The sequence below is a fragment of the Pseudopipra pipra genome, chromosome 18 (assembly GCF_036250125.1).
Source record: "Pseudopipra pipra isolate bDixPip1 chromosome 18, bDixPip1.hap1, whole genome shotgun sequence".
Classification (NCBI taxonomy): Eukaryota; Metazoa; Chordata; class Aves; order Passeriformes; family Pipridae; genus Pseudopipra; species Pseudopipra pipra.
This window is the reverse complement of record NC_087566.1, coordinates 4,700,103-4,726,581: the sequence shown is the minus strand read 5'-3', so window position 1 is coordinate 4,726,581 and position 26,479 is coordinate 4,700,103. Positions and strand designations below refer to the sequence as shown.

At 46.4% G+C, this 26,479-nt stretch overlaps 3 protein-coding genes across 4 annotated transcripts in view; all 3 read right to left on the bottom strand.

Annotated features, from left to right (window-relative positions):
• Positions 1-470: 470 nt before the first annotated feature.
• YWHAH (tyrosine 3-monooxygenase/tryptophan 5-monooxygenase activation protein eta) lies at positions 471-7,682 on the bottom strand. Its single transcript, XM_064675492.1, has 2 exons — positions 7,351-7,682; positions 471-1,895 (listed from the first exon to the last, which is right to left on the bottom strand). Exons 1-2 carry the CDS (start codon positions 7,435-7,437, stop codon positions 1,239-1,241), a joined length of 744 nt encoding a protein of 247 aa, XP_064531562.1. The 5' UTR covers positions 7,438-7,682; the 3' UTR covers positions 471-1,238.
• Positions 7,683-15,044: 7,362 nt separating this feature from the next.
• Positions 15,045-24,528, bottom strand: LOC135424320 (uncharacterized). The gene is made up of 7 exons (XM_064675500.1): positions 24,379-24,528; positions 23,334-23,493; positions 22,738-22,870; positions 22,181-22,482; positions 21,391-21,538; positions 17,919-18,006; positions 15,045-16,012 (listed from the first exon to the last, which is right to left on the bottom strand). Exons 2-7 carry the CDS (start codon positions 23,398-23,400, stop codon positions 15,920-15,922), a joined length of 831 nt encoding a protein of 276 aa, XP_064531570.1. The 5' UTR covers positions 23,401-23,493; positions 24,379-24,528; the 3' UTR covers positions 15,045-15,919.
• Positions 24,390-26,479, bottom strand: part of DEPDC5 (DEP domain containing 5, GATOR1 subcomplex subunit) — a 47,782-nt gene continuing 45,692 nt past the window's right edge. Inside the window, exons 43-44 of one of the 2 annotated variants that reach the window (XM_064675402.1) lie at positions 24,721-24,845; positions 24,390-24,502 (exon numbers count right to left, since the gene is read on the bottom strand). In XM_064675402.1, the coding sequence (XP_064531472.1) occupies positions 24,473-24,502; positions 24,721-24,845 (155 nt within the window). In that variant the 3' untranslated portion in view covers positions 24,390-24,472. Of the gene's footprint in view, positions 24,846-26,479 lie in introns of both variants that reach the window. The other variant, XM_064675398.1, reaches the window with a different exon arrangement.

The window sequence follows — 26,479 nt, the reverse complement described above, 5'->3', positions numbered from 1 at the left end:
GTTTGTGGACTAGATTTAAGTTAGCTAAAAACAGAAAGGCAGTCTTTAGGAACAAGTATTGCTTCTGTTTGAAGCAGGTAAATATGAAATAATTACTGGGATATTCACATGTGAAGCTGATTTGGTGGCTGCACTTCAGAGAAAGTTTAGAGGTTACAGTGGACAGAAGCAAACACAAGTCTCTGCACTGATATAAGTCCTGTGCTTTACAACTCTTTAGCTCCTGAGTGAAATTGCATTACAACTGCTCTAGTGAGCAAACAACTAAACACACCTCCTTTGGAAGCTCCACTGTGGGTGCTGTGAGTTCTGTGGGTTTGTTTTTTTCTTTTTTCATCGCACTGTTTGTGTTGTGTTTGTTTAGCAAGTGTCAACTTCTCATTCAACTTTTGATTAAATACGTTTTAACCCATCAGTGATGTGTTGGGTAACTCTGTCTCCACTCTGAACAAACGACAGGACAGCTCATGTAGAGATAACATCCCTGAAGCAGCATTTTATTTTATTCACTTAATTCCAAAACATTTAATTTAGAAGTCTGGCATCTCAGTCATCCATCTTAACATGGGCAAATATTGACATACAGTTGTCAGAATACACAGACAACTAAACAGCCAAAGAGTTTACAAAAAATAAATTCATGATTCTTCAAAACAACTGCAAAAGGTTACAAGTATCAAAACTCTTAGGTAGATGCACTGCATTAAAAGAAACTGTGCACATAAGTTAGAGGCAAAAAAACCAAATTGCTACTGAGACCTCACATTTCAAACAGTTTATTGTAAACTGATGAACAGAGCTGTCATTTCACATCAGCTTAACTGTTTTCATTGACTGAAAAAAATTTGGGGTGGCTAATTTACTTTGCATGCACAAAATGTACTGCTTAACAGAACTGTCAGCTCATTTCAAATGGAAAGAATTTAACTGGAATCTAGTTATCCTCAATCACCTTCCATTATTCTTTCCCGTATTTTCCAATCAACAGGCAAACTAAAAATGCCTCTTTCTGCACTGCTCAAGTGCAACTAAGATAAATAGGGCCAATAAACCAATCAATCCATCAATGCCCATGAAGACTCATCTGAAACTGCTTCTTGATAAAGTGGACAGCAGATCTGAACAGCTGTACAATACAGATATGCTTAGCACTAGATATTTAGTGTGACTGTGGCAAGGAAATATTGGTGATGATGGGGATGGCCAAGTGGATGAAAGAGGGATCAGAGGAAAGCTTTTTAATTATTGCCCTCTCCTGCTTCTTCATCTTGCTGGTCACTCGTCCAGAGAGTGAGGTTATCTCGAAGTAACTGCATGATGAGAGTGGAGTCCTTGTAGGAATCCTCATTTAGTGTGTCCAGCTCTGCTATGGCATCATCAAAGGCTTGTTTGGCTAAAAGGCAGGCCTGCTCGGGGGCATTCTGGATTTCGTAGTAGAACACAGAGAAGTTGAGTGCCAGCCCAAGCCTAATTGGGTGAGTGGGCTGCATGTGCTCTTTGCTGATTTCAAAAGCCTCTTTGTAGGCAGCTTCTGAGGCTTCCACCACACTGTTCTTCTTCTCTCCAGCAGCAACTTCTGCCAAATAGCGGTAGTAATCCCCTTTCATTTTCAGGTAAAACACCTTGCTCTCATACTGGAAGTCATTGCAGTTCTTGATCAAGTACTTATCTAGGAGAGCCAAAACATCATTGCAGACTGTCTCGAGCTCCTTTTCTATCTTCTCCCTATAGGCTTTAACCTTCTCCAGCTTCTTCTCATTCCCATCTGCCATGGTCTTCTGCTCTATGCTGCTGATGACGCGCCAGGAAGATCGTCTGGCTCCGACTACGTTCTTGTAGGCTACAGACAGCAGGTTTCTATCCTCATTTGAGAGGGGCTCATTCAGCTCAGTTACCTGTAAACACACACAAAGAGCAAATTTAAAGGGTTTGCCTCAAGAGAAAAGCGTGCAAACTTCCTTAAATACTTTCATCACGAAGTGCAAGATTCAAAATTTCTTCTACATCCCAAAAGTCCTTCAAGACAGGAGTAATTTTGAAATATCGAAAGTTTAAACCCACTTCTGCAGTCCAGAGTGAAACCCCCACAGTTCTGATGTAATAGAAGGGACATTTAGAAGCAAAGACCATTCACTGAATAAAAGTGAGTCAGGCTTGTGTAACAGAGAAGCACTAACAGAGGAGGGCTCGGGTTTTTTAGGAAGTCTGCTCTAATTACACAGACTACACATATAGTGATGAATTGAACTGTACCTACAACACCAGCTATATGAATCTGGAACACAGCACCCACACTGGCAACTGGTGCAATTCTTGCATTTCTTTCCCCTGCTGCTCTTTCGTTCAACAGCAGAGGTGGAAGCGCTGCAGTCGATAAGCTCTGCACAGTACAAAGGAATTAGTCTTTCATAGTATCTTGGAGACACTTAGTGAGCAATTTTCAGTGTAATACAAAAATTATCCTGGCTCCAGACAAATTCCAGGGATAGCACATGAAAGAAACTGCATAGAAATAGAACAGGAAATCAGGAAAGAAGCCACAATCAACTCTGAACTGCTACTACAAAAAGCTGGGATAAAAGGATAATACTTCTCATACTGTCTATTTAGGCCTATTTCACTTGCTGTGTTAATTTAAGGAATAAAATCTATCACACAGTCACTTGAAACTGTTCTACTTTTCAAATTTATAAACATGAAATTAAGCTCAAAGGAATTAGGATGAAAAACTCCCCTACTTTAAGCATATTGCATTAAAAGCAGTCACTAGAATTCTAAGGGTATGTACTTTGGTGTGAAAGTAAACTTGTCCTTGCTCAGACACTGCTAAAATAATTAATTCTTTAAAAATGTGCATATTTACACTGTTTGACAGGCACCAGAGTGTTCTCAACCAAATACTTACATACTACAAATAATCAAGTCACAAATATTTATATTATTCTGAGACTGCTGGTGTAGCCAGTGAACCATCCAAAAATGTGAATATTTCCAGATCTAAAAAAATATTTTATGAGTTGTAACTGACTAAGAGAGAGCTTACTTTCAAATTCAGGTTTGGTTCTTAAAATATAAGTTAATTAGCTTTACCTCCAAAATGCCTTTTCCCCACAGCTCAGGACCCTGAACTCCCACAAGACACCGCTCTGCTCATCCTAATGCAATTAGAGCCAATCTACAGGGGCTGAACTGCACAGGAATCAACTCTAACGACATCTTAATAACCTTCCTCCCGGCTCCCAATCAATATTCCCCCAACAGTCCCTCCCTCAGCAATCTCTGCTATGACTCACCTGTATCATCTACTCTAGTAGAGACATTAACAGTTCCTTCGCAGCTTAGTGACAAAAACATGGGAGCATAATCAAGGAATCCTGACTACAACCCTGGAACTCCTGCCCCCACATGCTAAGGAGTGTCAGTGTGAGCTCAGAAATGCCATCGTGTGTGATCCCCCACAGGTCACACACCGAACTGAGCTACTTCCACATGGAGAACAGACCCAAGGGAACGCTCCATGAGCGCTCCCCGATGCACTGTGGGACTGCCCAGCAGAGCCTGACCCGGGGCAGTTGACTGTGAGTGCACTTGTTTCGTCAGCCAGAGCATGTCAGTCACAGCCTGAGCCAGTTCTGAGCAACTGCTGCAAAAATGACTGTACCTGAGCCAGCAGAAAGTCAGGCTTAATTATTAAAACTCTCCTGATACAACAGTGCACGGTCCCTAATTTTGGAACAAATAAAAACCAGACTAATGAATTTAAACCAGACCAGTTTCTTGCATCATGTGACTTCAGTGTCTTGCACCAAGAAGCAGCTCTACAGCTACATTTACTGTGTAGAACCACAGGGAGGAAGCATCTCCCAGCAGGGGAGGGCATTGCTTACATTAAAGGCATCTCAGTCCCCTCTCCTACACACACACTTCATTAACCCCAAACCAGACACTCAGTGATTTGTCCTAAAAATACAGAACATCCCAAACTTTTAAGTCCATTTATATACACAGCTGAAGCCTACATAATGAACTAGAACCTCAAGCTATTTTGTTCAAAAATCTTTAGATAAGCCCAAGACTTAAATTTATTTCATGTTGTGTATTATTTCACACACAACTAATTTTAAAACTCTGCATCTCACAGAACTCAGATTCACCTTACCAATTTTGAAGAGTGACTTTTTACCCACTGTGTAGCTATATTAGAAAAGCAACATAAATTAACAGAGGTCCTAAGCACTACATATTAGGATTAATACTGTCTGGAATGCTAAGGGTTTATACAGGTAAAATGTTTCATTATTGCTGGAATTATCTAAACCCAGAGGTTTAAATTCAGTTCTGTATTCTCAGGATGCTGGAGCATTTCTTGCATCAACTGAGAACCTTTCACACACACACACCAAAAGCATCTTTCTCCAGCGTGTTGAGAGGCAATTCCGTACCTACCACGTAATGTTTATCTGAAATAGCTGGAATCCTGGAGCAGCATTTAATGCAATGGGAATGCCACACCCCTTGGAAAAATGCCATTTAGTAGAGGCAAATTTACATATGACTGTATTTTCTATTAAAATAGTTTGGGCTTGGGAAAAGTAAATTAAATTAATTAATTTGTAACGGCAAACTGTTTCATTTTACTCTCCTGTCTACAGCCAAAATACTAGGATTCTTCCAAGAAAATAAGTTTAACAGCAACAAAAATTTGTATCAACCAGTAAATTCCTTTTTTAAGCTACTACTTCTACTTGGTCTGGCCTTTTTTTTTAAATAAGGAATTGATGAGACTGAAAAAGAAATGTTTCCCCAGCTTTATACTGACAGATGAAATGGCAGCCTTGTCACAATATTTTTCTTCAGAGGCAGTCTCAAAAATCAGGCAAATGCATTTTCACTAAAATAGTCTTTGCTACTTACTGTTTCTATCAGGCTGTTGGCTATACTGTGTATTGTAAAAGTGTGGTAACACATATGTAAAACTGAAATTAATTGTTCAGATTTCAATGTACACTGAAAGCATGTTACTTTCATACAGCACCTTTAAGAAGTATAAGATATGTTACAATCAGAGATTTAAATAAACATATTATAGAAGCTTTTCAAATCAAGATATCCTGCACCGAGAATAGATATCCGAGTTGGAATACCCGTTTCCTTCCTGCTGGAGGAAGTCTAACCTCTCTGGACTGCAAGATTACTTGAATGTTATTCTATAGGGATAAAAAGCTCCTTTAATTATCTCTCACTTACAACCACTGAAAGAGAAGTATGAGCTGTGTGAGGACAGAGAGCCCCCAGGGCACTTCACAGGAGCTTATGCTCAGACCTACAAAATAACTCCGAGCACTGAAGAGTTCTGGAAATGGCCATGTTGGAGTGAACCCCTGTGAAAGCCCAGTAACCAAGAGATGTTGCGTTACAGACACGCAGCAGCATGGACAGCTTAAAGTAAGGGAAGTGTTGCCTTTTAAATTCAGATTTACTTTTTGTATTTCAGAAGTATCTATAATGCATTTCACGACTGAGCTCCCAAGTACAGAAGCTCAGCAGCACACAACTTGTTTGAGAGCAGCAGTGGCATTACAGAGAATACTGTGACTCCAGCTGAATTTGCACAGTAATTGGGACAGTTTAAAGACAACTGGCCATGAACACTAGTTGTAAGTCCTTTATTGACATACTTCCTGAGGCACAGAAACTGTATTCTGATGGTTTCACATATGCCCAGTGCCAGACATGAACTGTAGTTCAGCAGTACTTGGGGAAATAAAAAGCTCTCTACTAACTACAGCTACAAAGTCTTCTAGAGCAGCAGATTTTAGTGGTTCCTCTGCTTCATTTTCCAGACTTACCAAGTGAAAGACACGAGATAAACAGAGCTGTTACTACTACATTACACGTATCGTGAATTCTAGCAACACAATTAAAATACAACTTACTTTAACATCTGGTATTGAGATACTCAGAAGTATCACTGCTTTAGCACTGGACTGGTTGTAGTATTTATTACAAAATAATAGCAAAAGTGAGCAAGTGTCGTTTTACTGCCCTCATTTAATGGAGGTGACGTACACATTCTTACAACAAAAATGTGGGCTCCATTTGAAGCTGCTTCTTCAAAATAAAATCATCTCGTGCCTTTGAACAGCAGCACTCTCAAGGGAAACAGTTCCTCTAGAGGCCTTTGGTGTTCACAGAGGACAGGTCAGCAAGAACCAACCAACTGTAACCTGATACAGCAAAGACACTGCTAAGCATTCACTGGCATTAACATTACCCGTAAAATTCAGATCGTGTGAATACTTTGCTTTCAAAAAAGGGACTAGACATAGTAAGTTTGATCATTCTGCAATTTTATTATACATCAGTACAGGCAGGTCAGTACAAATAATTTTCATTGCTTGGTTCTGAAAGGAGCAGAGTTGCAAATATAACTTATTGTTTAAACACATGTCAGTATTCAACAGGGTACGGAACGCACTGAGAAATTGCTACCCTACAAAGAAGAGGCAAAAAGGCAACGTTAAAGCTTGGGACAGGCTCTTGGAGCATGGGGGAGCTTTCACACCCAGATGCAGGTACTATCTTTGAGTCAGAGTACTGATGTTTGTGGGTGAGGCCTCTATTTGTGTTTTTTATTACGAGGCAAAAGAAATATCTAGAAAAGGAAGGGGCTCCTCTTCGTGTGCCGTGTCCCCAGACAGCTCCCGCGGCAGCGCCCATCCCACCCGGCCAGCACCCCCCAAACGCTGGGTGTGCCCAGAGGTGGAGACGCACCCCAAGGTCAAACCCACCACCCCAGCAGGAGGAAGGGAGTGGGCGAGGACGGGCCCCCTCTGGAGCAGGTCAGAGAAGGAATGCACGGCGTTCCCGCCGCTCGCAGGGGCGGGCGCCATTCAAACGGCTGCACTGCGAGCCCGATTGGCGCGGTGGGGAAGGAGAGGAGGGCATGGGGACAGCCACACCCCCGGGGCAGGGACGGCCGGGGAGCGGGAGGGCTGCGAGACCGCCCGTACGAGGGAATGGAGGGAACGAGGGGGGAAGGAAACATTTTAAAAGGGTGATCTAGGTCCGGTTTGGACCGGCTACTGTTTGTCTCGTCTCTGCCAAAGGCAGGTAGTACCGGGCGCCGCCCCACACGGCGGCGAGGTGTCCCGGCGGGACGGTCTGGCTCCTGCTCCCGCCCTCCTTTCTTCACTACGACGGGTGGGACCTGGCGACTCGCATCCTCCCCGGACCCGACCCCGCCTCGGTCCAGCCCGCACTTCCTTTCCCTCCCTCCCCCGCCACTACCCCCCTACACACTCCTCCCCGAGTACGCCGCACGGCCGCCACGCTAGCGGCCCCACTCACCGACTTCATGGCCGAGGCCATGTCATCGTATCTCTCCGCCTGTTCGGCCAGGCGGGCTCGCTGCAGCAGCTGCTCTCGGTCCCCCATGGCCGCTTCCGTGGTGGCTGCCGGGCTGGGCTCTGCGCGCCCCTCAAAGAGAGCGGAAGGGGGTCGGGCTGTGCGGAAGCGCTCGGGTGGCGGGCGCAGGGACCGCAGCGGAGCGGCTCTCCGGGCTGTGCTGTGCCGGGCTGTGCCGCCCTGGCCGCCGCTCGCTCCCTCCCTCGCCCCGGCCGCGCTCCCGGACCGCGCTCGGCGTGTGCTGGTCGGCGCCTCGCGCTGCTGCCGCCGCCCGCGCCTGCGCGCCGGGAAGGCAACGAGGGGGCGGAGCCGCGGCTGCTGCAGGGGAGGGGAGGGGGCGCCGCTCCCCCGCGCTCTATTTCTAGGTGACGTCACTTGCTATAAATAGCCATCGCGGGGCGCCGGCCGCGGGACGCGCGTGCGCGCTGCGAGTGCTGCATTTTCCTGCTGCAAAGGTGGAGGTGGGCGGGGGGCGCGGGCACTGCGGGACCGGGCCGGGCCGGGCGGGACAGCCCGGACACAGGGGCTCGGACACACACGCACACACCCCTCTGCACCGCCTCCGGCACGGGCACTGCCGCCCCGGCCCGCGGGGCCGCTGGTGTGGCCGCGCTCCGCGCTCACGTGTGCGCCCCTGCCCAGCGCCATGGCTGCTTTGTGCGACCGCGGCCGGCCCGCGCCAGCCTTGGCCTGCAGCAGTGACACGGCTGTGCCTCGTCCCGGGGAAATAAATGTATCTCGCGTCCCAGCTGCCTTGAAACAGCCCTAGTTGTGGGGGTGGCCATGATGACCACGGAGCAATTCTGCTACCTTGCCTAAGAGATGCAGCTAAATTCAACTTTACTAGGTATTTAGTCGGGCTCCTCTTACATAAATTGATACACTAACAACCTTACATAAAAATCATCTCAAAGTAGGCACCTCACACAAACGACACAGCTGCTGGTGGTGCCCAGAAACACCGGCAGCCACGTTACTAATCGTGAATTAACTTTCCCTATTCAACCCAGGGCCAGCGTTTAAGCCTCCCTGCACGGCCGCGCGTACGGCGAGCTGCGATACCGCGGAGTGAGGGATCTGCTCACCCGCGCACCGTTCCGCACCAGAGCCGCTGCCCAGAGCACCTGTAGCAGTTTGAGCTCACATCTGTCCTCACCCCCAAAGACAAGGAAAGCAGGTCCATTAGCACACGCCGGGGGCAGGGACAAGGCTGCTCTCACTCATCCCTCTGCTCTCCCCTACCCTCAGAGCTCTTGCACTGTTGCAAATGAGTAAATCCAGTCCCTTGTGTCAGCCAAAAGTTTCGGACTTAACTCTAATGCTGCTGGCTTTTGTGCATTAAGCCCTAATGCCATTTAAAATAAATGCAACAGTTCTGAAAGGGACTAGATGAATATTGCTGATTTTTTTAAAGGACGTAAATAAATATTATGACAAATAAGAATAAACAGTAATTATACTTAATGAAGCACAAAAGATAAAAATTACATCCAGCAAGTTACAAACTGATTGCCAGAACATTCTGGAAACAGCCCTTTGCAGCAGTGTGAAGCACACACCACCGTGTGTGCATCCCAGCAAGCCAAAGGGGGCTTTTTCATAACGGGATTCTAATTCCACTGTTTCTAAGAGAAGCAATGTTCTAACAGAGCAGATCCTAAGTATCACTGTCATTCATTATCATCATTATTGCACAACCTGTATGGATTTTACCTAAGAATAAACTTTTAGCTGTGAGCTGTAAGGACATGATCTTGAAAAGGTATGATTCAATGTAAAACACACAGATTTTAATGTATCTGACACTTAGGCAAGAACAGTGAGAGATGGGCCAATCCTCCATTCTCCAGCTAGGAACCTCTGCAGCTGTAATAACTTCTCAGTAGAGATTAGTCAGTCTGCAAAGCATTCCAGCAGCTCTGAAAATGTGTAGGGTTTACCAGGAGCTTTCTAGTCTTGAACAGCAGCTTCAGACTCCCGAGGGAAATGGATTACAAAGTATTTTTAAAACCAGTTATTCACCCACTGAACCAATCTGCATTAATCTGCCAAATATATGTGGATATATCTACACATGCACAAAATGTTATCATTAAATGCTTTTGGTTTCCTTAATTGAGACTGCTGTATAACAACTATTTCTCAGCCTAACGCATCTCAAAATTTCTTCACCTTGAATCCAGGAGGTGATGTGTTAACCTCATTGCTCTAAAACCAGATACATGTCTAAATTCAACAGTTGCAAGGAAAAGTGCTAAAATAACATAACCTTGTATGCAGCATTTCCACAGTATGACTGTAACCTAAAGAAAGTGAAGAGATTTCATTGCACATACAAGGTTTGGGAGAGTACCTATATTCTCCTGCGCGTACAGTGCCTACTGCTCTGGATCTTCATCCATAATAGTGGCTCCACAAATCTACAAGAGTACAAAAAAACAGAAATTAGAGCTCATGCAATGAGTTTTATAATCTGCTACAATATTTATAAGATTAGTTACAATGTCTTAAAAACAAAAATGGAAAGGAAATGGAAAAATCAGCAAGCCTCTTTAGCAGAGTGCTGCATGGGGTACAAGCAGTGCCTGACTGTGGTTCCCTGCCCAGCTCAGATGCCAGGCATTACAAATGACATTACAGAGCTCCGTGATTCCCATCAAAGCTCAGGAATACTGCTCTCATGAGGCAGGACTGAGAGTTGTCAGCAGTGACCACACCCAGCAAGAATTTGTAGATGGAGAAACTTATGGCACTGAAAATTGCACTGTGACCTAAGGCAGTGGCTCTGCTCCACAGGCATATCTGATTATTGGACAGCACCCATGTTCCACAAATAGCTCCCTCTGAAATGCCATTCCAGTTCACTGCTCACTCACACAGGGGCACTGGGGACACCACAGCACTCTCACAGGGTGTCTCCCCGGTGCTGTTGTTTAGCTGTGGGGACACTGGTGAAGAGGGACAAGGAAACTACCCTGTGCCATTCCCAGCCCTTCCCCAGGGCAGAAAGCCTCCCCTTTGGTTGTCCTGGTAGCACTGAGGGAGCACACACATTTTGTGGCACTCTTCCTGAGTCTCATGGAACTATAGCAGTGGTGCTACAAAGTCCCTGCCACTAACATCCTCCTGATCCCTGGAGCAGATGATCTTCCCTCTCTTTTCTGCAGCAAGGAAATGTTTTATTTAGGGAACTGTTAAATGATGAAAGTCTTGGGGACAAGATACTGAAAAACAGAGAGAGAACAGAAGAAACCACCCACTGATGGGGGAGGTTAACCAGCTTCCACATCACAGCAAACGAAGCAGAGACAACCAGGGTAGAGAAAGAGGGACAAAGAGTTTGTGAACATCTGATCTTGGAAATACTTGTGACTGGCACTTACACAGGGCATGATGCTCAAATAGTGCTGTAAGGACAGATTCTTCTCCAGCCTTAAGACTATCTGTAATTTTTATTGTTAAAATCCTGGCAGCACATTCCCCCAGTACAGTGAGATAAGTGTGCATCAGGAGGATAGGTGTTGTCACCAATGACAAGATCAGAGCACGAGATAGCAGTGGGTGTAGCTGAAGTGTGATGATTCTTCCCCAAACCACAAGGGACTGTAATTTCAGTGACATATTTCTAGCCAAACCATACACCACAGTTTAATGAGCAACAGAACCCTCTAGGCTGTCACAGTGTGTGTGAAAATAGTCTATTTGTCATATTTCAATTTCATATTAATTTTGAATCACTCTCCCAGAACCTCCGTCATAACTCAAAGGTAAATCCTAGAATGAAGAGAGAAAGCTGACACTGTCTGAGTGCTGCTCAGCAGCACAGTTCATGCCATGAATTGTGGGGAAATACCCTGTGTATCCATTCACTAAAAGGGGAAGACCTAAAACAGAAGGTCAGGGACTTGTACAAAACCTGCGAAGCTCTTGCCCCCTCATGGGAAAGGGCAGGTCTGTACCCATAAGCCTATTTGGGATCACTGCAGTATTTTTCACATCATTCAGCATTCACACACAGTAGCCTTTTGCATGTCCAAAATGCTGTGCAGATATGAGTTGATAAATCCCCAGAACTCTCTGGTGAAAGGGGCTATTTTCAAGCGCCTGCTCATTTCAGAGTCCACTGAGGAAGCAGCACTCTGTCTGAATAAAAGATTATGGCAGTTTTTCCTTGCCAGAATGATTCAGGGATATGCACAGGAGGTTGTCAAGCATGCTCAGTTGGGGGGGTTCTTTAAGTGGCGAGGACAAGGTAGCTAATTGAAAGCAGCTTTAACCCCTCATGAGCTGCTTCAGACCACAGTTTGCTAGTCCTGCCCAGAGAGAAGAATGTGGTTTTACTCTTTATGTAATGAAGAGAAAGTAACCAGAATTTACAAACTCCAACAGGAAAACATGAACGAGCCTGCTTATCAGCAGCTGCCACCAGAGCACCATTTTGAAAAGAGGCTCTACAGGTAACAGAAAAAAAACGCAACCTCTGTTAAGCAAATACTGAAAGTAAAAAAACAAAATGAACACCAAAAAAATCAATCCCACTAAATCCCAGGGTTTTTCAAAAGTCCTGAGCATTTGCAGGCCACAGATAAGATCAGAATTTAGATGTCCATCATTTTAGGAACCACTCTGAAGACACCTCATGCTGGGCATACACAATTAAGGACTCAGCATCAACAGCCACATTTAAAAAATAAACCCAGATCTGTCTTAACAAATGAATTTTTACTGCTCTTCAACCTTTACCAAAGTGGATTAGTTTGACATAGAACTGGATTAAATCCCACTGAAAACGATTGATCCGAAACAATGACCTTCCACTGCAGAACATAACATGAAAGACTTTGGGGATAAGGCTGGTGAAGTGCAGAGATAAAACAAAATGCCTTTGCCAACATTTTCAAAAGTGGCCTCTTATTCTGGGTGCCCTACTTGAGTCACTATGTAAGTGCTCGTTTTCTCTGAAAATGAGGCCCCAAGCAAGGTGAGCCAGGCATCCAGAACAGGAGACTGCCTGGAAACACTGGCCTTGAAGCTTTAGCTCCCAGCATTTGTCCCGAGTGGGCCGTGGACACACCCATTCAGTGACTGTGACAGCAGAACTGCCAGTGGGACTAGAGGCAGGGAAAGCTGCTGCTCATGTCATGCTGGGATTAGTTCAGGGAAGTTTTTCATGGCAGCTGCCATGCAGGCCACTTGCACACCCCACTTCCAGCACAGAACCACTGACAGGCAAAAGCTCAGTCTCTGGCCTTGCCAGGCTTAGGGCTGTCTGCTGAACTGCCAAGAGGAAAGCTGCCTCTGGCAGCAATGTGGAAAACAGGGATACCTGACTATTGGGAAAGTGTCCCCCTCGCCTCAGGGACAGCCAAGTAACAGAAAGTCCTCCTAGATTTCCATCCCCTTTCTGTGACCCATCAACACATATAGGCACTGTTCTTTGGGCCCTTATATGCATTTTAGGATAAAAATGGCTTCTTTTTTTTTGTATCTAGGGCAAGCTCCTTCCTTTGCTAGGCCATGCCATGTGGAGGAGGAGGAATGACAACAGCAGGTACAGCACATTCAGCTCAGGGCAGGTCAGCCACGTGCTCAGAGTGCTTCCAAGTACAGCTCCAGTGAAGAACAGCATAAACACAGAGCTTGTTCCAAATGGTAGGACAGGGAAAGCAGAACATGACAGGGACGCAAATCACACCTAGAAAACCAGAACGAGGTAAGGCACAAACTGAACAGTTCCAATGCTACCCCAGTGTGAACACAACGGAAAGAACTCCACTGGGCTCTCCTTCAAAGACTAACTCCACCCAGCAGCACAGGCAGAGAAGGACAACAGCAGCACTGGCATTCAGCAGAGATTCACTTGTTCTCTTCCTCCACTGCATGGCCAGGCAGCCCCTCTCTTCTGGCTCAGGGATGGGGAAGCACAGCCCACCTCTGAACTCTGCTCACCTGTAACTCAGCGTGGTCAAATCCTGTGAGATCACCTGCTTGCAAATTCCTGTCCAAGTGCAATTAGCTCCTCAAAAGTGTTTTGTGCAGGTTCAACATCCAGGTGACATGAGACAATAGTGGGCCAGAACACACTGTACTTTAACCACTTTACTTTACATCTCTTAAAGAGAAATACTTTTAATTTGCTCAATTTCATATATCAAGCTTTGAATTGTCTAACAAATTTACAGAAAAGTAATAAGTTATTTCACCTGGGAAATGACCTAGAAAATACAGTTTTCCTCCAGAGGACAACTGTGCCAAATCTGGAAATGAAATTCATTAAGTGTGAGAGAAAAGGCTTTAATTTGGCTTTAGCTGAAAATTCTTTTTCAGATTTAAGTTTGGAAGAGACTTGTTGTTGTAGCACTCCTGAGAAATTCTGCTGAACTGAGTGTCTTCTTTTTAACTAAAAAGTCAAAACAATGGTGTTCTTGAACTATTAAAAAAACTTACAAAGCCTTAGGACACTGGTATTGTTAAGGTGGTAGAACAAAGGTCATTTATATCCAAACCCAAAGTACCTGCATTGCCTAGCATGGCTTATTAGAAAATAATCTATTTAGAATGATAGGCACCTAGAATTTCTATACATACACAATGTTAATCTTATTCTTTTCCTTCACAGGGAACAGCACTAAATATTTGAAAAGAACTGAAAATACATCTCACTGTAAGAAAGGCATCATTCCTCTTCACTCCAATACATCTTCAACAGTAGGGAAGTGTTATCACCCACATGTATCACATACCACTGACTAAGTAAATCATAGTAATCCTAGTGACATGTCATACCAGTAGTGGTGAAGAATAAAGTACCTTATTTGGGATCTCGGACAACAGTTTATCAAGAATCCAGTGTGAATTTTGCTATGGGGCCACTGCCTCTGCGTGCAGCAGCGTCCCTGACTGGGTCCTGCCTCCTTTCCACCTCAGGTCGCAGAAACGACAGTGCCAACGCCTGGAGAACAGTTTTTCACGCGGCGTGGCCGTGACGGCGGCACCTGTGCCCGCGGTGCCCGCGATGGCGGTGCCCGACTGCCGCCCGCCCCTCAGGGCTCCTCGCGCCCCCTCAGGGCTCCTCGCGCCCCCCTCAGGGCTCCTCGCGCCCCCCTCAGCCCCGGCCCCCCCGTCCCGCGCGCGCCCCGCGCGCGCCCCGCTGTTGCTATGGCTCGGCGGGAGGCGGCGGCCAATCAGGGCGCGGCAGGATATATCTGTCGCTGTTGCTACGGTCCCGCGGGCCAATGGCGAGGCGGCAGGGGCAGCCCGCGGGCCAATGGAGAGGCGGCAGCGGGCGGCGGGAACGGCCCCGAGCGGAGGAGGGCGGGCGGCGGTGGCGCGGGGCTGTGAGGGCGGGGCGGGCCCGTCCCTCACCGGGGGCTGGGAGAGTCCTACAAACCTGGCCCTGCTGTTGAGGGCAATAAACAGTAACATGTGCGTGACCCTTCCAAGCACCAGTGCTCCGAGCCCAGAACCCTCGACAGTAAGAAGTGGGCATTCAGAGTGAGAGCCACCAAAATAGGGGAGACATCAGGGTCTCAACACACACAAGTGTTCCCAGGGCAGCTGGTGCTGGGTTTTAATACATAATTGTCATGTGACATTTATCACTTCATACCCCTACCTTGAAAAAGGAACCCTGGAGAAACAGTAATTGACAACCTTTATTTGCTAACTTTGTAACAAATGGTAAGGGAAGCACCTCCTCCGTGTATCTCCAGGCTGGAGGTTTGGCAGAGATGACCCCTTCTCCAACACAGATTTAAACCCCCACAGTAACACTGCAAAAAATACCCTAAATGGAAAATAGGGAAAATACCCAAAAGACCACTCCCCATGACTTGCGGGATTAGCTTTTAACCTGCACCTTGCTACTTCTTGGTATTAAACACCAAAACCATGGTATGACCTCCCCCATTCCTGCCAGAGCTTTAGCACTGAAATTTCTGCCATGCTCCAGTTTGTGTCATCTGTGGCACTACGGAACATGGAACCTTCCAGAAGTTACACCCTGCAGCACAACAGAAAAGCAGGGATAAGAAACAGCTGTATTTTACCAGCACTTAGCTGACACCTTGTTTTCCAGAACTGAGAAAAAGTTATTCAATATCCACTGTAAGGCAATATAACTAAATTTTACTCCTTTAAAGTAGAGGAGCTTAATTTACCTTCATGATGCAGTGAAGGACTCTGATCTCACCAGTACTATGGATAATCCATGTAACTGCCACAGAATAAGTGCCTTGGTAATTTTAGCATCTACACTACAGCTTCAGACTGCTCCAGTAAAAACCTCCAGTCCACAGTGTTTCTTCTATCCTTTGCAAAATTCTTAATAAAACTGTAAGTAAACCAAACTTCGTAACCATTTGAAAACACCTCCAATCCTTCTCCCTCACTCTTATTCATCCCCTTGTCAAACTCCTGATTAATTTATAAAAAAATACAAGAGGAAAAAATAGGCATCGATGGGGTGTTTCCTGGGGAAGCGCAGCCCACCCCGAGTGTCTCTGCAGGCAGGTCACATCTGTCCCCTGGCAGAGAATTCAAAGAGCAGGCACGCTGCCCAGAACGTGTCGCTGCTTAACGGGTCACCAGCTGGATTCTCCAGGACCTGAAAGACACAGGAAGGAATCAAAACCTCACTATATGATTTTTGACACAGTTGCTTATGGTGGGAGAGCTCCTTTGGGCAGCCAGACAGCAGCACAAGTTGTGTGATGGGAGGGAATGTCAGTGCTGAGGGCTCTGTGCACGGAGGGACAAAGGCCTTGTTCCCCTCTAAGCTCAGGTAGTGTGATCCATCTGTGCAGGACATGGTGTAACAGTGACAAGTACAATCAGTGCACAATCCAACTCTCAGTAATTCAGAGCAGAGCAATTCCCTTCCCTTTGCCCCAAGGCATTGGCTCCTGTAAAAGCCAGTAACTGACAGAAGGTAAGACCAGGATGAAATAATAGAGGGAGCGATCACCTGAACAAGGGTGCTCTGCTCAGGAAGGGAAAGAAATGTCTCCAAAATGAATTAAATTTTTGGGTTTTTAGCTTTTGTTTTACTCTCATTTTGGTTCTGATGGTACACATGACATAAAAAAGCAAATCGAGTTATGTGTGGACAAAAGGAAGTGTCCATCTGCACCCCTGTGGTCCAGCCATAGGAACCAAAGATCTGCACATCCCTGCCACAAGCCCAGAGCCATTTGATTCAGCAAGAAGCAAAGTGCCCAGGAAGTCTGTAGAATGCTGTAAAATCATTTACCCATTCCAGCTCTGCCTTTTCCTAGAGCACTCATTAAAATATGCAAAAATTGCTCTTCTGAATTCCTGAACTGAGCAGTTATTACAAAGATTTGAAGATGTCCCCTTTGACATCTGCAGGCATCACTTGGTCTCTTGCTCCCCAGCCCATGTTGCACTGAGTGTCATGTTTCTACACCACTGCAAAATCAGTGCAGGAATGCAGAACAGCAAGATGAAAACTACCTACAGAGACTGCATGCTCTGGAAATCTTAGAAAAGGCTCATTCATTATTAATGCCCAAAGCTTTCCTTCTCATCTGGCTTACATTATGGCTGGTAAAAAGGCCACTTTCCAAGATACAGATCTTTATATTGATGCTTTCAGAGGCTCAAAAGAGGTTCTGTTACTGCCCTCAGAGCTGCAGCCACTTCCCATAATGAGGCCAGCAGATATGGGCTCCTGCTTTTCATAATCTCTTTAAAAAGGTTTTCTCCAGCAGTTTACACTGCAAGGGAAATAGCAATGGATGCTGATTGTTAGACCAACACACATGGAGCCAAAAAATAGCTAAATGCACACCTTAGAGAGGGCTTTCTTGGGTCCTATTTTTAGGAAAGATTTAATTCAGAGATGTGCCCTCATCCCTCTGAAAGCACCAGATTTCCAACTTCTATTCTCTATTGCCTTAAAACCACCCTCAGAAGGCATGCAGACTGCATCCACAGCATGGAAGTAACTTCTTTTACCCTGCCCTATACTCACACTGCCCTGTATACTGCTATCAGCCATCCCAGAACAGTGCAAAATCCCCTTTCCTCAACAATAACACAGGCCTGGAAATGAAAATTACATGAAACATTTCAAGAGGTCTGAGAGAGCAGAATCAGACTGTGCAGAACCCCTCAGAGGGGAGGACCCTCAAGCAGCCATCATTCCACAGTGCCAGGTGAGCCCTCCATGACTCCAAATTTAAATGGCACTTTGGATCTGCACAGGTTCCTTTGGCCACCACTTCAGTGACACATTTAATAAAATTAGGGTCTGGCAAACAATTCAAGTGGGAAAAACAACAAAACCACCACTCCTCATCCAGTATCTGCTGGATGTTACCCAGGGAATGCCCAGCTTGCTCTGAACTGGGTACCTACAGGTATGCTTAGATCAAACATGTTTGATATTAAATATGATAGGAGATTTCACATCTCCTGTGATAGAGCTGCAGGGGATAGTGTGTGCAGGGCTGAGCTCCTTTCTCTGAGCATTAGGTGAGTTCTCTTACCTGGCTTTGTCCCAAGGCTTGGCTTTCTTCCATGCAGGGTGCAGAAACAGGTGGGCACTGAGGCTTGTCAAACACAGTCTGACAGGAACTGCAAAAAAACCCATATACAAGTGCATTTGTATTTATGCTCCACTTGCCACTTACTGTAATACTTTTCAGCAGGACAAGAGGGGCTTGTTGGCAAGACTATTAATTTAATAGAGTTCTGCTTAGTTGTCTCCACATCTGCCCCATTTCTCCAAATTGTTATGGCCTGAGAATACAGATTCTGCAGTGGGATGACAGGCCTGACCAGGAGCAGTATCAGGGAATGACATCTCAATTTGCAACTTGCCTTCTGCCCCCAAAATGCTCTCCATAATCAAGGAGGTATCTACTAAAAAGTCTCTCTCCTGGAACATATTTTAAAAACAGAGATCTTAAGAGTCAAAACAGATAAACACGTGGCTTTAGACACAGCCACAACATTGGCTATGATACTACTACAGCTTTTCAAGGCCACCAGCGGAGTCTGAGGACTGGTTCCCCATCCCCATTCCCCTGGGGTCTCTGCCTCAAGAGATCAGTCTGCGGGCACTGGGTCAAGTAGCAGACACTGGGTACTCGAAAATTTGATGTTCTTTCCCATCATCACCAACTCTAAGGTATTTCTAATGCAACAACACTGCCCATACCACCAGCTGGAATAGCCCAGGGCATGAGTGTCCATACAGGCCCAGACAAGAGGTGCCCACTAGTAGAGCACAGGAAAAAAGGAGAACCAACAGTGCAGGTGTCAAACTGCCCTTCCTCAGAATGCCCCCCAGGCTGCAGCCATCAGGGAACTCCTCTGCTGGAGCTGCTTTCAGGCAGTCACATTTCCTAATGACAAATGGATTCAACTCCCTCTCCCACTCCCCACCCCCACCAGGAATGTCTCATCCCTTTTCGCAGCCCACTTCCACCGACAGGCACAGCGCCCTTAGCAACCAGTCCTGCCGTTCAGTTACACAACTGCCACAAAGTAGCCCCTGTTTGTGGGCTCGGGAAGTGCTGCCTGCCAGTGTCAGGGTGCTGGGTTATCCAGAGGGAGAGCCTAACAGCAGGAGGATTCCTGGCACTCTGAGCTGGGATCCCAAAAACCCAGGCAGAAGCTGTGAGCTGCCACGGCCATCCCAGCACTGACATTTTCTAGATCAATATGCTGGCTCAGAAATGCAGAAAGCCTTGCCCCACAGAGCTCAGGGTGCTTTTCTGTTTGAAATGGGAGCACGAGGGTTCCACTCTGCACGAACCATTAGCTGGGCTACATTCCACCTGGCCTGACTTGCAGAGTGAACAAGATGTACCACCACTCCCTGTAAAGGTGAGCCTCTGCTTGGTGTCCCACAGGGACTTCCAGTCCACTAGCTGGATCAAAGTTTCCTCTCAGGCAGCAGAAGCAGATGGAGACAGTCAGTTCCCAGCCTGGTTCCCTCTCACACTCCCACCTCACAGCCCTGTAGATCAGAAGAGGTTTGGATACAGCCCAAGTGCGTAGGACTGGCTGTAAAAAGCCCATGAAAGAAACCAACAGGAGTTGTTCTAATAAGCTTTCAGGCCAAGTCCTTTCCAGGTGAGCACCTTTAAAAATGAGACAAGCAGAAGAAGGGTCCTTTGGCTGACTTGTAGCTCTATCCCTGCACTCAGGAAGCAGGGAGTCACAGGTGCTGGCGAGGCATAACTGAGTCCACTCCAGATGGGTGACCTTGGCTAAATAATTTCCTTCTCTGTGCACTACTGTCATGTGTGAAGCTGGGATAACTTCACTGCCCTGTCTTTCCAGGACAGCAACACTCATTTGACTCTTCCAGTTTGAGCTGTTGCTCAGAGCTCCCAGATGAGTGATGCTCATTGCAACGTGACTGCTCAGGAGGACTCTGGTGACACAAAACTCCTCTCCAATCAGTAACTCTGTGAGAGGGCTCTGGCTGATAACACAGGTGATCCTCACTCACTGCCACTCAGTGAGCAGTGATCTTACCCAAGATCACCCACACGAGGTCTCCTGGCTCCCCAGAGAGCAAAATGAAATTGCTGAAGCTGCAGCCTGAGCGCCACTCACTTCTAAAAAACACTGATGTTCCATAGCATTCATGGTATTTTGGGGAGTTCAAGCTTCTGGGCAGAGCTGGACCAGGGCAATGAATAGGGTTTACAAATAGAGTTCAAATAATATATCCTCCCCCAAAGGTGCCAATGAAGCAGCAAGTCCCACCCCTGACAGAATAAGATAAAGGGTGTGTGGATTCCTGGCACAACTGACATATCCAACAAGGAGACATCCACCATAGATTTCTCCTACTGGCAGCACATATTTTAAAAATAAACATGAGCTCACTCCAGAGTCAGAACATGCAATTTTAAATCCAGCCAAAATATTGCCAGCAACCCTTGCTGATCTTTCATGATCTTTTGCCACTGTTTAAAACAGCAAATCCTAAAACACAGACTGAGTTTTACAATGCCCAGACCTGGGTTCTCCCCAGCGATTCAGAGCAGTCTGACAGGACTGTGAATGAGGCATAAAGCCAACTGGGAAACAGGGGTAAAAGGCAGAAATGTTTTTTGCAGGGAAAGGGGGCCAAAACCTCACTGATCTTTATCTCCAGTGAATCACTGCCTTCCCTTGTTGCTTGACAAGTCACAAAGCTTTCTGTGCCTCTGCTTCCTCCTCCATAAAGTGGGAATAAAGCTCCTTCTACCTGCTTTTTTGCCATATTGACAGTGTAGTGCTATAGCACAAATGCTGGACAGTGTCAACAGATGGGTTGTGAAATGGGGCTGCTGCTCCTGCTCAGTCTTGCAGATCAGTAAAGTGAAGGAAGCTCATAATATCTCTTTGGCAGTGTTTATTTTTATGTAACTTGATGCAAGTTGTATAACATATGGAAAATGGCACGAATTTTTGTTGTTTTGCATTCTCTGAATTTATCTTAAGTTTCAGAGAAAATCTGAATTCTGAAACAGTTGTTACAGGTGGAAAACAGAAAGACAGAACAGTGCCTTTCTGTCTTCCAATTTGGAAAGCTTGCCCTATGGAATAATCTTGTCAGGGGGTTGTGAAGCTACAAAAACTATTTTGGGATTAAGTACAGGCCCTACCAACCCAGCCCACAGAATCAGCTCTCACTGGATCAGTATAGGTTATGATTTTCTGCCAAAAACAAGCAAATAGCTCAGAAGCTGGACCTGCTTTAAAAAGAGGGGTTCATGTCTTTCCTGATTCAGCTGGTTCCAAATCCCCTTTGTGCCACACACACACACATATACACTTACACATTTCCAGTGCACTACCTGCAAAATAGGATGAACACAAGGAGAATCAGGCCCTGGGAATGAGATGCATCTATACTCTTTCTGCAACCCTCTTTAACAGTGTCTCAAGAGAGGGCTACACCCACAGCATTGTTATTCCTGCCTTTAAGCAGCCCTGTGCTTTCCCTCCCTTTACCTGTGGGGAATAGATTCCAGGGTCCCTAGCTGTCCTTCTCTAAGGATGAAGCTTTCAACCTCTAAATCTGACTGCTGAATGATTCTTCCTGGACTGCCTTCAATAGAGCCACCTTGAGGGACTCTGCTCAAGGGAACTCTGATACCTGCTGAAATAAATGCTTGTATTAAACACAAGTACATAGACAGATAACGTGACCCAGCTATTCCTTCTCTCCTTGCTCCATGTTCACCAGAGGCTGGGGGAATGGCACTCACAGCCCTTTCTGTTCTGTACACCTATCAAGGCTATTCTGAAGAACAGGGAGATGGTGGGAATGCTGAACAAAACTGGACAGGAAGGAGACGAAGAGGAAGAGAGAAAGAATAGCAGGAAGGAGAAAGGAAAGGGAGAATGTGTGCCTGAAGAGCACCATGTCACAGTTAAGAAGTTCCCAGCCTCTTCTCAAGCAGTCTCTTAAGGACAACTGGGATTAAAAATGGACACGGGGAGCAGACAACATCTGGAGGGACTCTTCCAGTGGAAACACTAAAAGGAATCCACTGCTATCTTATGGAAGCAATTACAGTTTAGGCAAAAGAGTAGGTAAGAATGTCTGTTTCAATACCTTAAATCAACAGCTTTTTCTTATTGAACTACTATAGAGGCAGAACTCCAAAGCTCAAAATAAGCCCCGCTCCCATTTCTTGTGACATTGGAAAGGCACTAAAGTGAGCAAGAGTGTTTACAGCAAAGGGAAGAGAAGCTTGGAAACTCTTGAGGTCAACAATCTGGGTGCAGTTTTACTAACCTTCTATATCTGGGGTCCACACAGAGCCAGAGACTCCTCTGGTGCTCCAAGGGCTCTGCCACATGGCCAGGTGTTCATCCAGGATGGGAAGGGGCCTGTAAGGGTACAGGACCAAGCTCCCCAGCTGGGGGCTGGCCACAGCACTGCTCACTGCTGCTCTGGGCTGCAGCCATGCAGGGCTAAAGCAGGGTCCTGGTTCCAGCACAGCCTCGGTGCAGAAAGGTACAGGTTGTTCAATGTTGGGAGTGGAGAACAAAGCCATGCTTGTTCCTGCCTCATACACCTCAGTGCTCTGCATAAAGCTGTAATGATGGAGAAAATAAATCAGCCAGACACACTGCTTTGCCAAGAGGGGACCCCCAGCCAAACCTTTGAATCCTGCCCTCCCACAGCTGGGAGATCAACTGCTCTGACTGGGCAGGGACCATGTCCATCTGTGGTGTCAAGACTCCTAAGTGATGCCTCCCGGGAACTGACACAAAACTCAGTTGCACAAATATGTTTAGAGGTTGCTTTGTCTCTGAAGTGTCACTTATAAAGTGTTTTTCATACATCACCTGGATTCCAGCATCTCTAAATACATTCCTCTGGGAGGCTCAATCAGATCTGCAGCTGACTGCTCCCATCTTGGCTCCCAGGGCCCGAGGGTTATCTCCATTTGCTCAGAACCAGTGTCTGCATGAGATCCACCTGAAAGGTGCAGGCCAGGCAGGTGAGAGAACACTAATGGTTACTCCAAAAGGCAATGAAACAAGTCTAATTTGCCAAATACAGCAAGACCCCCTTGTTCCCTGTGACTGAAGTTTGGTTAAGATTCTGTGGAAGGGCATGGAAATAGGGTTTTTTCCAGGAGTACTGCCCTGATCCCAGAATCTGAGAGCTAAAACCTGCTGCCTCCCATGTATTTGCTTTCATTTGGTGCTCCTTCTGAGCCAGGCATCTCTTTTCACCTGTCCCTGCACAGGCCTTAGGAGTGTCTGCTCCTATGGACTCACAGCCTCTGGCCAAACAACAAGGGACTCCACTGAAGCAGAGTCCTCCAGCGCCCACTTGATGCTGTTCTCAAGAAGCAATTTCTTCCCTTCCTGAGGGAATTTCAAATTGATTTTCAGCTTTCTGGACCACATCCTAAGCCCATTAGGAAGACACAAACCTGCAGTCTGCTCCTCCTCTGCGTGGGAAGCCTGAGCCCTCCCAGGACAGGAGTTGTGCTGTTCCATAGGAAGGACGCAGGATTTTCGACGTCGCCGATAATTCGCAAACCAGTTATAGACCTGAACTGGCTGCAGGTTCGTGTCCTGAGCCAATTCCTTCTGCAAACCCAGGTGTAGGGAGAAACAAAGGGGAAAAGAATAAACCACATCCACACAATCAGGCTTTTCCCTTCAGTTCCAAAAGCAGCCCAGCAAGAGCTTTCAAACCCAGAGAAGTTTACTCACTACATCTCCAAGAAGTCTCTGTGGATCCGATTGAGGACCCCAACTCAGAGTTGTTGACCTCTGTCCTCAGAGCTGACAGAAAACACACATTCCACCCTGCACCCCCAGACAATTTGTTTGCTAAAGGAAACTACACACTGCTATTATATTGCTCACCAAATAGTGCCCTCACCAGAGCACATTCACCCCCCAGAATAACACCTTCACAGAGGCAGTCTCCAAAGTCTGAAGCTCTCACCTTCCAAGGCAGTGATCAACCAGGATTACTGAATTAATTCACACATCACTTCCATTACAAATCTGTCCCTGTCCAAAGAAGGTAGATCCATGCACACATCAACACAGCCTGTTGTGTTTTCAAATGCTGTGAATCTGCTGTGATAAGTCAGCACAAAACACGTTCTGGTGAACAAAGTGCAATTTTCCACAGGCTGTAACTCAGTCCAGTCAGACAGAACTATTTGTCACTGTAATAGAGCTCTTCTGAGTGACGGCTGTTTCACTGCCTGTGCTCAATCACTACAAAATTAGAACTGTTAAAAACCCAGAGAGGAATTTATTGCCCTCAACTTCTTGTCCACAGCAAGAGAAATTACTTAGCATGAACCTGATGATTTTTTTAAAGAAACTTTTAGGGAAAGATCAAATACAAGGAATCCCAGCCCCAGTGAGGCTTCTGAAAACATCAGTTCCAGATTTCTGCTGACAGAGTCCTGCTTTCTGTGACAAAGAGACTTGACTGTAATAACATATCCCTACCCGTTGTTTCCTGTCTGGGTTTACTGTCACCTCTGCAGCAAACCTGTGCAGGTGCTGGCGTACTTCTTCTGGATAGTTTCTAGTCTTCAAACCTTCAGGACAAAGGGAAATAGGTGGAGGATTCCTGTACACAGAAGAAAACAGGATTAAAAAAGACCCCAAAGAGAGTCATTGACATTCATGGGAATTTTCTCACATTGCCACAAGTGATCAAAACACCGAGAGAAAAAACAGCTCCAAGAAGCAGCATCTTGACATGCAACACCAGTTTTCGCATCTGTAGCCCCTACCTCTGCTAACCACAGCAGAGAAAAAAGTGTTGGTCCCCCCACGATGCAGTACCTCTTCCTGCAACGGAATTTCTGCAGTGGTGTCAGAAAATCCCTGTGGTGTTCCTCCATAACCATCCGATAGTGAACCTCGTGCCAAAGTTGCACCAGTTGTTCCTTCTCTTCTGCCTTGCATTGCTAAAACAAAACAGTGTATAAACAAACCTTTCCCGGGAGTCAGTCAGACTTCCTATAAAAAAGAGAAAACCTGCAACAACAGAAATTTACTCAGAGATTCCAGCTGGTTTGACAAAGCTGGTACATTACCTGAGCATATGGCTCCTGTACCTTCTCTAATGTACACAGGGAGTTGCCTGCTTAATTCCTTCTTTTCCCCTGGTGAAAAGGGCTAGATGACCAGATCAAGAGGCCAAAATCCCTCACTGTGAGTGGCACCATCCAGCCTTCCTCATATATTCCCACCCTGACAAGCACTCTAATCTTGGGCTTCCCAAGACGTTTATGTCCTAAGATTGTGAAAAACTCCAAGAACCACCACATTAAAGAACAAAAATCCTGCTACAGCCAACCCCATAATCACCTAATTACCTTCTTCCCCTTGGCTGATGAATACTGCCTGTAGCAAAGGCTTTATCCTGAGTTTCAGGTCAACCAATGCACACATATCACCTTCCACTGCCTTCTGCCAGCTGGAAACACTCCACGTGCTGCAGTTTGGGACCCTCTGCACTAACAGCTCTAACTACTGTTTTTCCAATACTGCTTTTTGTCTCCATGAAGAACCAAAGAACACATCCCTACCTCCAGGAGGCTGCAGGCTGTGTCATGCTGCCCATTACGGATGTGAACGAACACGCAAGCCCGGACAATGTGGATGTTAGTGAGAAAATACATCTTGTGTTTGCATCCCATCATGGCCCCAACCAGCTTCTCCAGACTAGGGGGCGAGCTCTGGAGGTCCCGGCAAAGCTCTCCTGCTAGATCCAGCAGCTCGGAGGGTGGGGGATCCTTGTTTTTATTCCTGTTTAACATGGCCATGAACTGCTTCATCCTCATGTCCTGTTGGAAACTTTTTCCATGAAATGCACAAAGTTGTGGTTAGATAAAAACTATTATCTCCTATTTTTAGCTTCTATGGTATGTCTTTTTTTTTTTTTTTAAGGAAAGAAATTCGCTGTGCTATTAAAAGCAGCCCGAGGACCTTAAAATGTTTTAAATAAAACTAGGCCTAAAGCAGCCCTGAAAAAACTAAAGCCACACCAAGTTTGCAGTTGAAAAAACTGAGCTCAGAAAGACATATTAAACTTGCCCCGAAACTCGGAGACTGACTCTAAGCTTTACATGCACAGCTTAGAGGTTAAAACTACTCGAAGAGAGTAGTTCAGTGAAATTCAGGTGAATTAGTTTTTCTCCAAAACGGCGCTTTCTCAGGCCGGGGCAGTCGCAGTTACTGCAAAGTGTAAGCAATCGTCGGGGCTGGTTTTTACCCTTTTTCCTGGGAAAAGGGGGCCGGCGTGGTACCCTTGGGGACACCCCATCCTTGGGCCAACTCCAGCCCCGCCGGACAAGAACGGGAAAAGCTGTTAAATACCTGCGAAGTGGAGGAGCAGGGACGCGCTGCAGCCCGCTCCCGGCCCTCATCCTCGTGCTCCGGGATCAGGTGAGGAGCCGCCGCTCGTTCCCCGCCCAGGCGGGGCTCCAGCGCTGCCCCACACCCCGACCCCGCCCCGGGAGCCCTCAGACCGAGCACCCACCGCGTGCACGGCGCCGTTCATTGTACGGCGGGGGAGAGTACATGGCAGCGGGTTGCT